The 15077-nt window shown below is 35.9% G+C and overlaps 1 protein-coding gene and 1 non-coding gene across 2 annotated transcripts; one reads left to right on the top strand and one right to left on the bottom strand.

Moving 5' to 3' along the window:
• Positions 1-3521: 3521 nt before the first annotated feature.
• LOC131143627 (U6 spliceosomal RNA) lies at positions 3522-3620 on the bottom strand. The gene has a single exon (XR_009133612.1). It is a non-coding gene; the product is annotated as a U6 spliceosomal RNA (small nuclear RNA).
• Positions 3621-7686: 4066 nt separating this feature from the next.
• On the top strand, positions 7687-14462 carry LOC131167365 (calcium-dependent protein kinase 8-like). Its single transcript, XM_058126155.1, has 8 exons — positions 7687-8811; positions 10143-10266; positions 10372-10515; positions 12448-12600; positions 12724-12839; positions 13003-13170; positions 13572-13802; positions 14028-14462. Exons 1-8 carry the CDS (start codon positions 8305-8307, stop codon positions 14181-14183), a joined length of 1599 nt encoding a protein of 532 aa, XP_057982138.1. The 5' UTR covers positions 7687-8304; the 3' UTR covers positions 14184-14462.
• The last annotated feature ends 615 nt before the right edge of the window (positions 14463-15077 follow it).

Genomic DNA, 15077 nt, shown 5'->3' with positions numbered 1-15077 from the left:
GTTAGAATTAGTAAACTCTGGTATTATGTTATATGAAGATTATGTTTATGTTTTCCGCTGCATATATATATTGATTTATGGATTATCAGGATTTTATCAGGTATAACACACCGGACCCGAGTTTAAGGGTTTGGGGCGTTACAGTACCACTTTTCTTACCTCGTGCAATTATCAATACACCCTGCGAAATCTTCCATTTATCACCAATGAAAGATGTGTTATATCCTTCATCTGCCAGTTGACCGACTAAGATCAAATTCTTCCTCAGGTCTGGAATATATATGACATCTCTCAGTCTCCATAGTGACCCATTCATATTGATCTTCAATGTCCCCTTGCCAGCAATGTCGCAAGGTTGATCATTGCCGAGATATACTTTACCGAAATTACCTGATGTATACTCCTCTAGGCAATCTCTGCTGCAAGTGGCATGGAATGAAGCTCCAGAGTCTAACACCCAAGACTCCTTTTTGCTCTCTAAAGAGCAGATCAACAAATCATCATTTTCTAAAGCAACATTTGCTTTTGTCTTTGCTCTTGTCTCATATTCTTTCTTCAGACTTTTGCACTGGTTCTTGTAATGACCAATTTTTCCACAGTTCCAGCACTCAATAATTTTTGTGCCCTGGGAACTTGTGTCCTGAGGACCTCTGAGATTTCTGGATTCAGATCGCCTGGGCCTAGATCTACCGTGGTTGATTGATCGTCCATGCCTGTTTCCTCTGCCTTGACTTTCCATGTTCAAGGTTGAACTCGAAGTAGAGCCATGGTATGACTTCATTCTGATTTCCTCCATAAAAATCATGTTGACAACCTCATCGTATACAAGCTTTGATTTCCCTGCGGAGCTACTGATTGCAGTAATAACACCATTCCAACTTTCGAGCAACTAACTGAGAATTAGTAGGGCACGAATCTCACTATCAAATGTTATCCCGACTGAGGCGAGTTGATTTGACAACTCATTGAAATTATTCAAATGTCTACTAAAACTTTCACCTGCAGACATGGTCATAGTAAATAATTTTTTCATAAGATGTACCTTGTTAGCGGCTGACAGCTGCTCATACATATTAGAAAGCACATCCATCATAAACTTGGTGGATGATATATGCTTGATATTGAATGCCACAGACTTTGACAACATCATTCTGATGGCTCCGAGAGCTTTTCGATCAAGCAATTCTTACTCGTCCTCATTCATAGATGCTGGCTTACCCTTCAATGGTAAGTGCAACTCCTTCGTAAACAAATAATCTTCAATCTGCTTCTTCTAGAAACCGAAATTGTTACCATTGAACATTTCGATTTTTGAGCGCTTTTCGTTTGACATATCAATTCGCTGATCTAAAGATGGATTTAGCTCAAATGGATAGCACGGTTGGATCCAAAGTGGTCGAAAACCTTGGAAATGGTTTAAGTCGTTTGAAAAATGGACCCAAAATGATTCCGAAAAGCTCGGTCAAAGATCAGTTCAAACTTGGACAACGTGCTAACGTGGCACTAGGACCCACGTGCTGACGTGGCTGGGGCCTACCTGCTGACATGGGAGGTGACGTGGTGTTTGACTCAACGCTGACATGACACTACTGACGTGGATGGGTTTGGAGTGGTTGTCCGGGTTGGATATAGATCCAGTTCGAGGACCGAGTCCGGGTCTAGACGGTTCGGATTGAAGGTTAGTCGAGTCGAGTCAAGGCAGTCTAGGTGAGGAAGACGGGTGGGGCACGTGGGCGGCAGGTCACAGGTGCGTGATCGGTGCGTGACGAGGCGTTCTTCTCCGGGAAGGTGTGTGGGGGCGCGTGTGCCTCCGTATGAGCTCCTTTCGAGCTCCGGTTTGCACTGTTGGCTTTGTCTCGGTGAGGTGAACGTGATGGTGGCCTCAAAAAATAATTTCGAGCCACTGGACATAGCGCTGATTTCGGTGAACAACTCCAATCTTGTCTTTCTACTCTAACCGAACTCTGATACCACTTGTTAGGACCCTATGAGCAACCAAAAAAATTAGAACACCAGAAATTTACGTGGTTCGGTCAAGATCGACCTTCGTTCACGAAGCACATCACAAATTCACTAAAAATTCACCAGAAAGAAATACAACTCTCTTCTTCCTCTCACTATCTTCCTCACACTCTCTTCTTCCTTTCTTTTCTTCTTTGTATCTTCTTTGTGCATCTTATAACTCTCCACAACTCCTCTATTTATAGGGCTGATAATTAATTAGAACTTATTACAATAAATCAAAAAATGGGAGGTTACATTCATCAAGATAAATGGAGATAAGGGTTACATTCATCAAGATAAATGGAGATAAATGGCACAACTTGCAAACCGCGTCTCCAACTCAACGTCTCATGCATCTCCAGCACAACATATATATGAGTTAGGGTCATGAACTTTAGTGCAAATTCGAACTCAACTATCAAATTACTCGAGTAGCATGAGTTTAGTTCAATCAACTTCAAGTACATATAATCGAGTCGATTGTAATTGAGTTCTAAAATGAGTTGTTGAGTATCTTGCAAATTACAGTTAGTCACTTACATTCTTAAGAATAAGAACACTCATAAGCACATGACTGCTTAAAATGACTAGATAGATATACATGTCAGTGCGATTAGATAGAAATAAAATAGATTTGTGGTGTGTTTGGGAGCATGTATTCCAGATCTTAGATATGAATTTAGGTTAATTTAGACAAAATTTGATTATACTTTTATATTATGTTTTATCCAAATCCAGACAAATTCAAATCCAATGCCTCGAAACATTGAACTACTACAGTTTTACCTCTATACTTGGAAAGATTGTTTTTGTGTTTGAACTTACAGTCTTTTAAATTTGAATTTACAATATTTATTGTTGATTCGAGACCCACCTTCTATTTTTATTTTAAATTACTACTTAAAATAAACACAATATTTTATTGAATATTGCTAAAAAAAATGTGACTTGATATTGGTGATCATTCACTATCAATTTTCTATTGTTAGGACATATGTCTTAATAAAAAAGAATTAATCTATTGTCACCACAAATCTTTGTTTTTTTTTTTGGTAACGAGGGACTCCTGACATCGATGAGCCCAATTGGACCCCCCGGTGCGACACCAAACCCCGCCTATGCCAATAGTGGCCTCCACTGGCGTAAGATGTAAATCGCGGATATGCACTCAACTGGCAGAATTTGAACCCCAAACGTACCTCTCTTTCAAGGCTATCTGGCTTCCATCCCTACCATTTGAGCTTGTGCTCGGGGGCCACCACAAATCTTTGTTTTTTTTTTTTTTGGATTACGCACCAGGTATCCACGTATCCGTTTTACAGTTCACGTGACTAATCTTACGCCTCTTGAAGTTGACTCCACAACTCCAAAGGGAGGGTGAATTCAGGAGTTCAGGAGCGGAAATGAGCCCAGGAGGGTTTGAATACCTGACCTCATGAGAGGCACTCCCGTAGCCCACACTACCACCTGAACCACACCCTGGGGGTAAAGTAAGACGGAAGGGGAGGCCTTCTCTAAAAAATTTGAACCATTTCTCGATTTATGCGTGTCATCCTTGCGCAGGGGCCATGCTAATCTTCTCTGTATCGTTCCAAATTATAGAGATGGTGGTCACAATGATGAAGGTAATAATAAGAATGGGATGGAAGCATAAGTGCTGTTTTTCTTCCTTTCAACATGAGAGGTGACCAAAATGCCTTTACCATTATTACAATTGTCCCTTCTAGAAATAATGATTGCTACTTGTTGCCCTAATGGCCACGACTTTCAAAATAAAACATAATTTTCTCACTGATTGGAGAAGTTTTGAATTTGGGTTTGTATTGAATTTAAATAAAATTTAATATAAAAGTGAATTGAAATTTGTTCAAATCCATTCAAATTCAAATTTAAAGTTCAAAATCTATGCTCCCAAATGCAACATTAATGTTTAATCTAAGTTAAATGTATGTACGATTGCTCACAAGAAATTTGAGAGTTCAGTTTGATAAGAGATTGTTCAGGTTCATTTTGTTGAGAATTCCACTTGTGAGTTTGTCCCACATTAGAAAAATTGAATGGATGATGGGTGTTTATATACATGGTTGGGCCCAAGACCCAATGAACTTAAGTTTTTGGGTCAAGTTAGTGTTCATCAATGTGTATCAAACACACCTATGGACTCCTCCAGTGCTAACAAGTGGTATCAACTCTGAGTGTGGGAGTGCGACCGAAGATGGATCCAAATAGGGTCAAGACGTGGGAGGTAGAATTGGTTCGAAGGTCCACATGGAATACAATCCGAGACACGTAAGGTGCAGCAATAAGGCCGGCCCACTTTAGCAACTGTTGGAGAATTAGTCCCATGATAAAGAAGATGACTTCCATTCAAGGGAAAGCATTTAAACTCACAAGTGGAGGAGCTTTCATTCAAGGGAGAGCAGTTGGAACTCACAAGTCAAAGGAAGATTATGGAGAATTTCATTTGTGAGTTTGTCCCACATTGGAAAAAGTGAGTGGATGATAGGTGCTTATATACATGGTTGAACTCAAGACCCAATGAGCTTAAGATTTTGGGTCAAATTAGTATTCACCTATGTGTATCAAGCGCACCTATAGACTCCTCCAGTGCTAACATGTTCACTATATAAATAAGCAATTCTTAAATCCATTAACAAGCTTGACCAAGCATATTCAGGTTCAGCTCGAGTTTGAGTCAAGTTTGAGCTTGGTTAAAAGTTTAGTATTCAAGTTTGAACACGGTAAAACTCATTTAGTTAATCTCTTTTGCAATCCTAAACACAACCAACATAATAATTTAGAAATATTTTCAGAGCAATTAAACTAAAAACATTTGACCTTTACCATTAAATCGTATCCTAACATATGAATTCTCTTAGGGAGTAAATTTATCTTTACTTCAATTTCTAAAGTTGTAACTTTAAATTCTTCTCACCCACATGGTGCACCCTCTTCGTTTTTTGTTTTTATTTTTGGTTAGCGACATTTCCATAGCAAGCTTAAATATATAAAGTAAGTGTGCCCTCTTAAAACTCTTTTAAATGATAATTACAATAGTAAAATTAAGAATGAATATTCAAATTTCAAACTTTAATTTAGAAATTTCATGTTCTTAATATGTGCATTTTTAATTATGACATTTGAGTTGCATTATTGTGCTCATTTTATGAGAAGTTTTTTTAAATATGTATCCAAATCTTTCTATATTTTTGAAATGTAATAAAAACAAAATACTTTTTAGTTTTTATATATATATATATATATATATATATATATATATATATCTTTGTGTGTGTGTGTGTGTAGAAAATTAAAATTAATTATTGGGATCTCTTAATTGTCCAATATTTAATTCCTTTTAAAAAAAAAAATTGAACTTTAACTTTTTAAAAAATAATAACTTCTATGGTCGAAACATTTAATATGCATATATAACAATCGTATTAAGGTCACGAGTTCGATTCCTTCTCGAGAGTTTATCCCCGTGAATTACCAGAGGTGCGTCAATGGGTGAGTGACTTTCACCCCCTGGGTTTGGTGCTGCACCATAGTTTCCTAAGTGGTGCAATGGTGGTTGGAGTCCCCAAGTTATATATATATATAAACAAAACAAAACAGTCGTACTAATAATAAGTTATTTTTGTAAATTTTATACGTGACATTCATTTTTTTTTAAAAAAAATTGTATTTAGCATGGACTAAACTCCCTCTTGCTTTCTCTAAAATGTTTTTTTTTCTATTTTTTAGTTCAAATTTTGATTTTATTCAAATTTTAAATTTTCAAATAGTTTATAGGAACAAAATCCGTAATTATTTATAACTAGTTATAATTTTCATGTGCTAGAAAACAATCAAACTACGCTTAAATTTAATATAATAATGTTTAATTAATATTTGTAAACATTGATTTTGCATATTTTAGGTTAAAAATAAATATGGAAATATTTTTAAAATATTCAAAATGTGTTTAAAACGAACTGTAAAATTGAAATTTAATAAAACTTATGTATAATTATTTAAATATTATAGATAGCGAAGCATGTATAAAAAATTGAATAAATATTTTCATAAAAATAACAATTTCAATGAAACTAGCTCTCCATTAGGGTTTAACAAAAACACGCAAATCTTCGTCTAACATTTGATTTTTTGGATAATCAATCTGTTAATTTACTCTCAAGGCCAAATAGGGACTACTAGTGTCCTGAAAAATCAAATGTTCAATGAGGTTTAGGAAAAATTTTGAAACTTGGGGTGATTGATTTGCCTATTTTTGCTATACCTAAGGGAGGGGCAAGAAATTTTTGAAATATCAAAAAGTAAGGTTTTGAACTTGGAAATAATGAAAAGGAATATAAATGAATTCATTTTTCGATATTTGGTTAATGAAAGTAAAAATAAAAAGAAATAGTATATATTATAGCAAACGCTAAATAAAATTTCAATTCTATACATTATCAACATTTTATTTTTTTTAAAATTTTTTACTAGCATATATGTTCATTTTTTTTATACTATTTGATCTATAAAAAAAAAAAATACAATGAAAAATGCAATTCCTTTCTATTTTCGTTTTCTTTCCTCGAATAAAATTCTTGATCAAAATGAGGCTTAAGGGGTTTAGGCTTTGTTTTTGGCCAAATAGTTCAAAAAGTCTATGAAAATTTTGAAATCTCAGAAAAATTCTTAATCTTTTTGATCAAATCTCATGCAGGGTTAGTGTGTTTGCCTAAAAATTTACAGAACTTAAGTTACATTTTATAAAAAGAATGTTTATTTTTAAATAAAATAATTTTATCCTGTGTTTGAGATCTTGGATTTCAAGTTTTATATTTGAAACCATATTGGGTTTTATTCAAATCTACATGAATTAAAATTGAAGACTCGAAATTTATGCTTTCAGACAGAACCTTAATTATGAATTCAATAACTCAGAAATTAAAGACAGTGTATCACGATTTCAAATCAATAACGACATCAAAAATTTTATGACTCAATAACACGAAATGGATGATAATCTTTGAATTTCACTATAAAATATCTACTACTAATACATAACCTGTCAATTGAATTATTGGGTTATCCCACATCGATTGTGGAAGTGGCTGGTGGTCATTTATTAAGTGTGAGAGAAAGTTTCACCACAAGAGCTAACTTTTAGGATTGAGAAGATCCTAGACCACCCAACACTGATATCAGAGTCTCGTTCAACCTTCTGCCTTGTGTGCCATGTCGGGAGAAGAGATTATTAGGTTATCTTATATGGATTGTGGAAGGAACTGGTGGTCAGTTATTAAGCGTGTGAGAAAGCCTCACTCCATGAGTTAGTTTTTTGGAGTTGAAAAGATCCTAAACCACCCAACACGAATATCATAAACTTTTATATGAGCAACTTTTTTAAAAAATCACTAATTTATTATTATATTTTAAACTTGGGTATAAGTAATTTTTTAAAATAAATTTAAATTTTTTGTTGGATGGGAGGGGTATTAAGGTAAATTTAGACTTGAAAATGCATACTGAAAGAGGGGAAAATGGAAATGCCACGCTGCGAGGGCAATTCCCCGGACATTCTGTTTTCTTACCTTTTCTTTATTTTTCCAATTTTATGTTTTTAGTAATTTTAAAAAATTTTGGGAATTGTTGGGGCAGGGTTATTTTGGGAAATTAATAAAAACAAGTGACTCCTCTCTCTCTCTCTCTCTCTCTCTCTCTCTCTCTCTCTCGTTTCACCTTCTCGAAGAGAGAGAGAGGCAGGAGGAAGGAAGTCTCAGCGAAAGAGCTTTGACCTTCTCTCTCTTTCTCTCTTCTCTCTCTGTTGTTTCTTCCATGGTGGGTTCACACCCTGAATTCCTATTCTCTTCCCCTTTCCCTTCAAAAACCTAACCTATTTTCCCTTAAATCTCCTCTCCCTCTTCAAGCATTGTTGGCTTGCATTTTTTTTTTCTCCGTACCCTAATCTTAATTCTTCCAACCCCCGCCATCTTTCTCTCTGTCCGTCGAATCCTTACTTCTTTTTTGGATTTTGATCCTGCCCATTTGATTTTTTCCCTTCAAACGAAGCTTTCTCGGGAATTTTCTCCTGAAATTTACGATTTATTGGGCGCGAGATCCGAGATTTGAAGGTGGAAATCGAAATTTCTTCGAATATTGAAGATACCGGCGTTTGTTCGCTTGATTTCTTTGTATTTTTTATAATAAGATTACACTATCGATTGAAATCGACATATATTTTGCTCAAATCCTGCAACCCAGTTCGTCGTAAGATCCCAAAAGGCTTGAGATTCACAGCTTCTATTCATGGGAAATTGCTGCGCGGCACCCTCTGTTTCCTCCGACAAGAAAAAGGGGAAAAAGAAAGATAACCCATTTGCTGTCGACTATGCTGGGAATCACGCATCTGTGAATGGCGGACACAAGCTCTATGTACTGAAAGATCCGACGGGTCGCGAAATCGAGGTCAGATACGAACTGGGTCGCGAGCTTGGGCGAGGTGAGTTCGGGATTACGTATCTGTGCACTGATAAATCTTCTGGGGATTTGTTTGCTTGCAAATCAATATCGAAGAAGAAGCTGAGAACTGCAGTGGACATCGAGGATGTGAGGAGAGAAGTGGAGATCATGAAGCGTTTGCCTAAGCATCCCAATATTGTGAGCTTGAAGGACACTTATGAAGATGACAATGCCGTCCATTTGGTGATGGAGCTGTGCGAGGGTGGAGAATTGTTCGATCGGATTGTCGCCCGCGGCCATTACACAGAGCGGGCGGCTGCAGTTGTTACACGGACCATTGTTGAAGTTGTTCAGGTATGATTTGTGGTTCGTGATGGTTGGATCTGCTAGTGAATTTCAATTTTGTTTCCTTTCTTCCTGAATCTTTATGGCTATACAGACATCGACTGTTTGCTCCTTTTATATGTTACAGTGCTTGATTTTTATTATTTTAAAACTATCTACAATATGTAGTAAAGATTCTATGAGGAAAAAGTGGATTTAAAACTATTTGTAACAGGACAGCTTAATAAAGATCCCAATCCCTGTAGAAATCCTGAAAAGACCTTACTGCTTTCAGCAGCAGAGAGTGGTACTGCTTGGAAGTTCTTACGAAAGCTAATTGTTCATTTCTTGTTCTTGCTGCTTGATACTGATGGATGTGTGGTATCCTGGTTGGATTAGCTTTTGTGGCTTATTTGTTGGATTAGCGGGAAATTGAATCATGGGAAACTTAAAATACCAGAATTTCTGCTTAGATCAAGCCTTGGCAGTTTACCACTTTCAGTAATTTACTCTCAACTGATTTTGAGTAGCTTGCAAAATTTAGCTTGCCTTGACTATCCTCCAAATTCTAGATTCTCATCTTCCTTAGTTGTCAATTGAGCAACTGTCTCGTTCTTAATTGTAGCAAAACCTAACTAGTAGAACTTACCCTTCTGTAACTGGTTTTATGTGGTCCAATTTAGCAAATTATCTTTTGGGTTCGTTTTCCATTAAGGTTGGTCCTTCATTCTTTATTCCCTTTTTTTTGTCTGTTTACTTTATTACAAATGTTTTCTGGTTTTACCTTTGGCTTTAGGGGAGAGCAGATTTGCAAAGTAGTTTGTTTTTTGCAGTATAATGGCAGTGATACTTCTATTTCAGTTTATCCCAAGTTCCTAACTCTCCAAAATCTGTCGAGGCACTTTTTTTTTTTTCATTTTATATTGAGATGCCAAATTTTGCGTAAGTTTCTTTTTCTGCAGGTCTTACTCATATGTTAATTTCATTTTTCATAAATAGAAAGGAAAACTGTAAACCACTGAAATTTTCTTAATTTTCGAAATCTTCAGTAGCCTGCAAATTATTTTACTGGTTGACATTTGTTCTCTCCTTGTCTACATCTGAATTATTATAACTTGTTGGCAATTGACTGGGCCTTTTTCATGCAAGATATGCTCTTGTGGATTCTCCGAAAAAAGCTAAATTTTGATGATGTTTGATTCTTCAACTTGGTCTTACACCATCTAGCCTATAGCGCAAAAATTTTCAGAGTTTATGTTGAATTTAAATGTTCTTTTCCTTACTTTTAACTTTTTTCTTGAAAGAATTGATATGGAAACATGCTTCAGAGTATGATTCTAATGTTTTTTGTTGTGTTGTAGATGTGCCACAAACATGGGGTGATGCATCGAGATCTTAAACCAGAGAACTTTTTGTTTGGAAACAAGAAGGAAACAGCACCTTTAAAGGCAATCGATTTTGGATTGTCTGTGTTCTTTAAACCTGGTATTGCCTATAGAGACACATGCTGCATTTGAATATTTTTGGTTTCATGCACATTAGCTGAAGCACAGGATTTTATTTATTTATTTATTTTTTTAATTTTTACAGGTGAGAAATTCACTGAGATAGTAGGAAGTCCATATTACATGGCTCCTGAGGTGCTAAAACGGAATTATGGCCCAGAAGTAGATGTCTGGAGTGCTGGAGTAATTCTGTACATTTTGCTTTGTGGTGTCCCACCCTTTTGGGCAGGTTAGTTTGTTTATTCTAATGTAAAATGAAAAAGAAAGAACTATTTTTCACTCTAGCAAAACCTGATATAGCAGTTGATGATTTGTTTAAGCATGTGTTTTTGTCCATGTAGGTGTGCATGTGTGCGCTAAAAATCGACCATTCAATAATTAATAATTGCAAGTGGAAAAAATAGTAGTTAATGCTATTATTGTTTTTTCTTTCCTCTTCAATATTTAGTGGCACAAAATATTTTTTTTAAGCATATAGTTTCTTGCTTAGAAAGAATGCCTTGTATATTCTTCCAAGTACATCTTTAGTGTATGCTGAATTTTTCAACTCATATGAGAAAAGGTTGTGCAGTTGAAAACTAACTTTAATATGCTGACAAATAGATGGTGTGTTCTGTGCCAAAGCACCATGCACAGACAACAACGCAACTTTGTTGTGGGAGAGGGGTAGTGGAGGTAGTGATGATGAAGAAAGATGGAAAAGAGATAAATGGAAGTAATAAATGGTGGCAATGCACCATGGGCTGATAGTTACCTTAATACCTAGAATCTATTTGCTCTAGTGATGGATGAGCATACTAGGAGTATTCAAAATGAGGTTTCATGGTGTATATTGTTTGCAGATGATATTGTCTTGATTGATGAATTTAGGGATGAAATAGAAAGTTAGAATTATGGGAAGAAGCTTTAGAATCTAGTGGTTTTAGGTTGAGTAGAAATATGACAGAATATATGAAATGCAATTTTGGTACCTTGGATTTATTATGCAAGTTAAAGTAGAAATATAAGATGTAATATATAGAGTTAAAGCGGGTTGGTAAAATGGATAAGTGCTTTGAGTATGCTGTGTGAAAATAGAATACCCCTAAAATTAAAAAGGGAAGTTCTATAGGATGGCTATAAGACTAGCTATGCTATATGGATCAGAATGTTGGGTGACTAAGAAGCAACATATCCAAGAAGTTAAAAGATAAATTAAGGAATGAACATATTCGCTGTGAGTTAGACATAGCTCCTATAGAAGATAAGAGATGGGAGGGACGACTTAGATTGTTTGGGCACCTGCAACATACGTCAAATAATGCGTTAGTGAGGAAGAGTGAGCTAGTTACTGTGAGGGATAGTAGAAGGGATAGCAGTAGACCTAAAATAATGTGTAATGAGATAATGGCAAGGATTTAATAGCCTTGAATTTGTCGGAGGAAATTGTCTACGCTCGCGTGGATTAGCGGAAAATGATTCATGTAGCTGACCTCACCTAGTGGGACTTAAGGCTTGGTTTGTTGGTTTTGTTGTTGTATTTAATATCATTATTTCTAAGTATGCACTTTATCCACATTAATGTAGATAACATGGATATGGATATGGGATGTATGTTTGACGTATCTTCTGTCAAAGATGGAGAGAAAATTCATAGCTCACTATAAGTTCCCTCCAATGCGTAATTTGCTTGTCAATATCTTGTCCATTTCTTATTTCTTTAACTACAGAATAAAAATAAATGAACATACAAAGAAGTAAACTTTGTTCACACATCTTAACATTTGGGAGTGAGATGAATCTAGTGGCCACAGACACTTTTGTACTAGATACTGCTTGTCAAGTACATATAGCATAGCCATAATAGAACTAAATGTTTTAATAAACATGTTTATCCATGCCTGATGTCTATAGATGGCTGGCGTTCACAATGATCAGTTATCCATTTTATGACAAATAGAACTATGCATATTCTTCTATGGCAGAGTAATGAGCTTACTAAGCAGACAAATAAGACCATCAGATTCAATTCCTTGAACACTATCATCCAAGAGTTCTCCAAGGCACATAGACATTATAAACACAGATAGAACAAATCAGAATCATTTTTTTCCCGGTTTTTGCTTCCATTGTCACTCTAAATTTTCTCATGCACTTAAGAGTTTCTTTTTTTCTCATGCAGAAACTGAACAAGGAGTTGCACAAGCAATTATTAGGTCAGCCATTGATTTTAAGAGGGACCCTTGGCCACGAGTTTCTGATAATGCAAAAGATCTTGTCAGGAAGATGCTTAATCCTGATCCGAAAAGGCGGCTTACAGCTCTAGAAGTATTAGGTAATGTTTAATTTTATCGTAACATTTGTTTTTTGGTTGGAAAAGTGTGTGGCTACTGTCATGAACATTTCAAATATGGAATTATGTTAGTGCCCAATTCATGCTTGCGGTATTTATATGCAGATCATCCTTGGTTACAGAATGCCAAAAAGGCTCCAAATGTTTCTTTAGGTGAAACTGTAAGGGCAAGGCTCAAGCAATTTTCTGTAATGAACAAGCTCAAGAAAAGAGCTCTAAGGGTAATATTTTAAAGCTTTTTTTTATATAATTTAATTTAGTAAATAATTTGTTTTTCTTCTAAAATATTTTGGCAGGGTTTGATTGTTCTTGGTCAGTTTTCAGTTCCAGTATTGCACAAGTTCTTGGTAATTAAATTGTTTTTGGAAATATTTAAAATAATAGGTTATTGCTGAGCATTTGTCGGTCGAGGAAGTGGCTGGTATAAAGGAGGGATTCGACCTTATGGACACAACTAACAAAGGCAAGATCAACATGGATGAGCTAAGGGTTGGGTTGCACAAGCTTGGTCAACAGATCCCTGAAGCAGATCTCCAAATACTAATGGAAGCTGTAAGTACTGCCATGTTTCAAAGCTTTGGTCAGTTTTTTGCTTCTAGGTGTTTGATAGGTTTGAAATGTATCACCGTGTCTGTGTGCTTACTTGAAGTGTTGATATCATATGCCCTCTATGATAATTGACAATCTTCTGTTGACCTTTTTTGGCATTTGCTTCTCATATTGAATGCCTATCTGATATGAACTGCCAAGTGGGTGGCCATGTTTTCAGCCGTCAAATTAATAACTTTCCATTTTGAACCTCAATTGAATAATGCACATCTTATTTCATTTGACCTTTCATAGAAAAAGAAGAGAAGTGCAGAGAGAGAGAGAGAGAGAGAGAAGTTACTTTTTTCCAATTTTAGTTCACTTCAAATGTATTTATGTGAACTAATCATGTGCTGCTTATGCAGGGTGATGTAGATGGGGATGGATTTTTGGATTATGGAGAGTTTGTAGCGATTTCAGTCCATTTAAGAAAGATGGGCAATGATGAGCATCTTCGGAAAGCCTTTGAGTTCTTTGATAAGAACAGGAGTGAATATATAGAAATTGGAGAGCTAAGGGATGCCTTAGCTGATGAAGTCGACAACAATAGTGAAGAAGTCATTAATGCCATCATGGGAGATGTGGATACTGATAAGGTCAGTTGCTTGTTTACTTTCCTGTTTGCTTGAACTGCTTTTAATCTCTTCTAATATGAGTTTCTGCATATGCATATCTCCTCTAATGTATCTGCTATTTATACACCTCTGGAAACCCTCAAACCACAAAAATGCAAAAAGAAGGAGACACCTCTCAAATATATAGAAATTGGGGCATGTTTGGAATCCGTCTTAAAGTCCTTTTTTATGTGAATCAACATGCAGGACGGGCGGATAAGTTATGAGGAGTTTGCTGCAATGATGAAGGCTGGTACAGATTGGAGGAAAGCATCAAGGCAATATTCCCGGGAGCGGTTCAATAGTCTTAGCTTGGAGTTGATCAGGGATGGATCATTGCAGTTGAACAACGAGAACAGATGACTTGAGACACACAACTCACAGAAGAAGGACATTTCTAGTTTTCTTTTTTGGGGTTTTAAGATTCTTTTTATTATTTTTTAGTCTTCATGAAACCCTTTCTTGGGTTAACTAGGATTGGGGCTCTGGGTGTTAATGCCCTTCTGAATTGCTATGTTTTGTTTTCTTTTTCATGGGAGATTGTCTGGGGAGAAGAGGTAAAGGTCATAGGGGAAGAGGTGGTTGTTATTTGTATTTGTAAATATTGATTTGGCAATACAGTTGTCACTGAATATTTGTGTATCCATCTGTGTCATTTGTTGGATTCTTTAGGTATTACATGAATGATTACCATTTCATTTTGATCTGGCTTTAGAACAATTCCAATTTTATGTGATATCGAATTCTAAACTAGACATCATGTTTGGTTCGTGAATCGTGAAATATAATGAAGGGAGAATAAATTTGGAAAAATGTACAAAAATCGAGTGGTGAAGTTTCAAATTTGATTTTTATTCCATCGATTCGCTTATTGCCCTATGGAGAGTGAGCCTTGAATCAATGGTAAGGTTAATCACAAGTTTGAGTTTTGCATATTTTCTGACGACTCCATCCCTATCCTTACAAAGGAGGGAGCCATGTGACTAGAGGACACCCTTGAAAGCCCTACATTCTTGTTGCAGCCCAACTTGAACGCAACCAAAAGCCCATTGCGGGGCAGCTTGAACACATGACTGAACCTAGCCAAAAGCCCAATCTCAAGTTCGTTTCTTCATCATTCCCAAAAGGGAAGGTACTCAAATGGAAAAAAATAAAAATAAAAATTAGTTATGTGAAGGACCAGCGTTGTAGTCTAATCAGACCTTCCAGATCAACAAGTGTAATGGAACTTAATGAGATTTAACTCTTTGAATTTGA

Source organism: Malania oleifera, chromosome 11 (genome assembly GCF_029873635.1).
Source record: "Malania oleifera isolate guangnan ecotype guangnan chromosome 11, ASM2987363v1, whole genome shotgun sequence".
In the NCBI taxonomy this organism is placed as follows: Eukaryota; Viridiplantae; Streptophyta; class Magnoliopsida; order Santalales; family Ximeniaceae; genus Malania; species Malania oleifera.
Note: the sequence above shows the minus strand (reverse complement) of the source record. Positions and strands in the feature narration are given on the sequence as shown.

Coding starts and splice junctions, on each gene's coding strand:
- LOC131167365 (XM_058126155.1), top strand. CDS start 8,305: ATGGGAAATTGCTGCGCGGCACCCTCTGTTTCCTCCGACAAGAAAAAG. Junction 12,601..12,723: donor TACAGCTCTAGAAGTATTAG/GTAATGTTTAAT, acceptor ATTTATATGCAG/ATCATCCTTGGTTACAGAAT. Junction 12,840..13,002: donor TCAAGAAAAGAGCTCTAAGG/GTAATATTTTAA, acceptor TTAAAATAATAG/GTTATTGCTGAGCATTTGTC.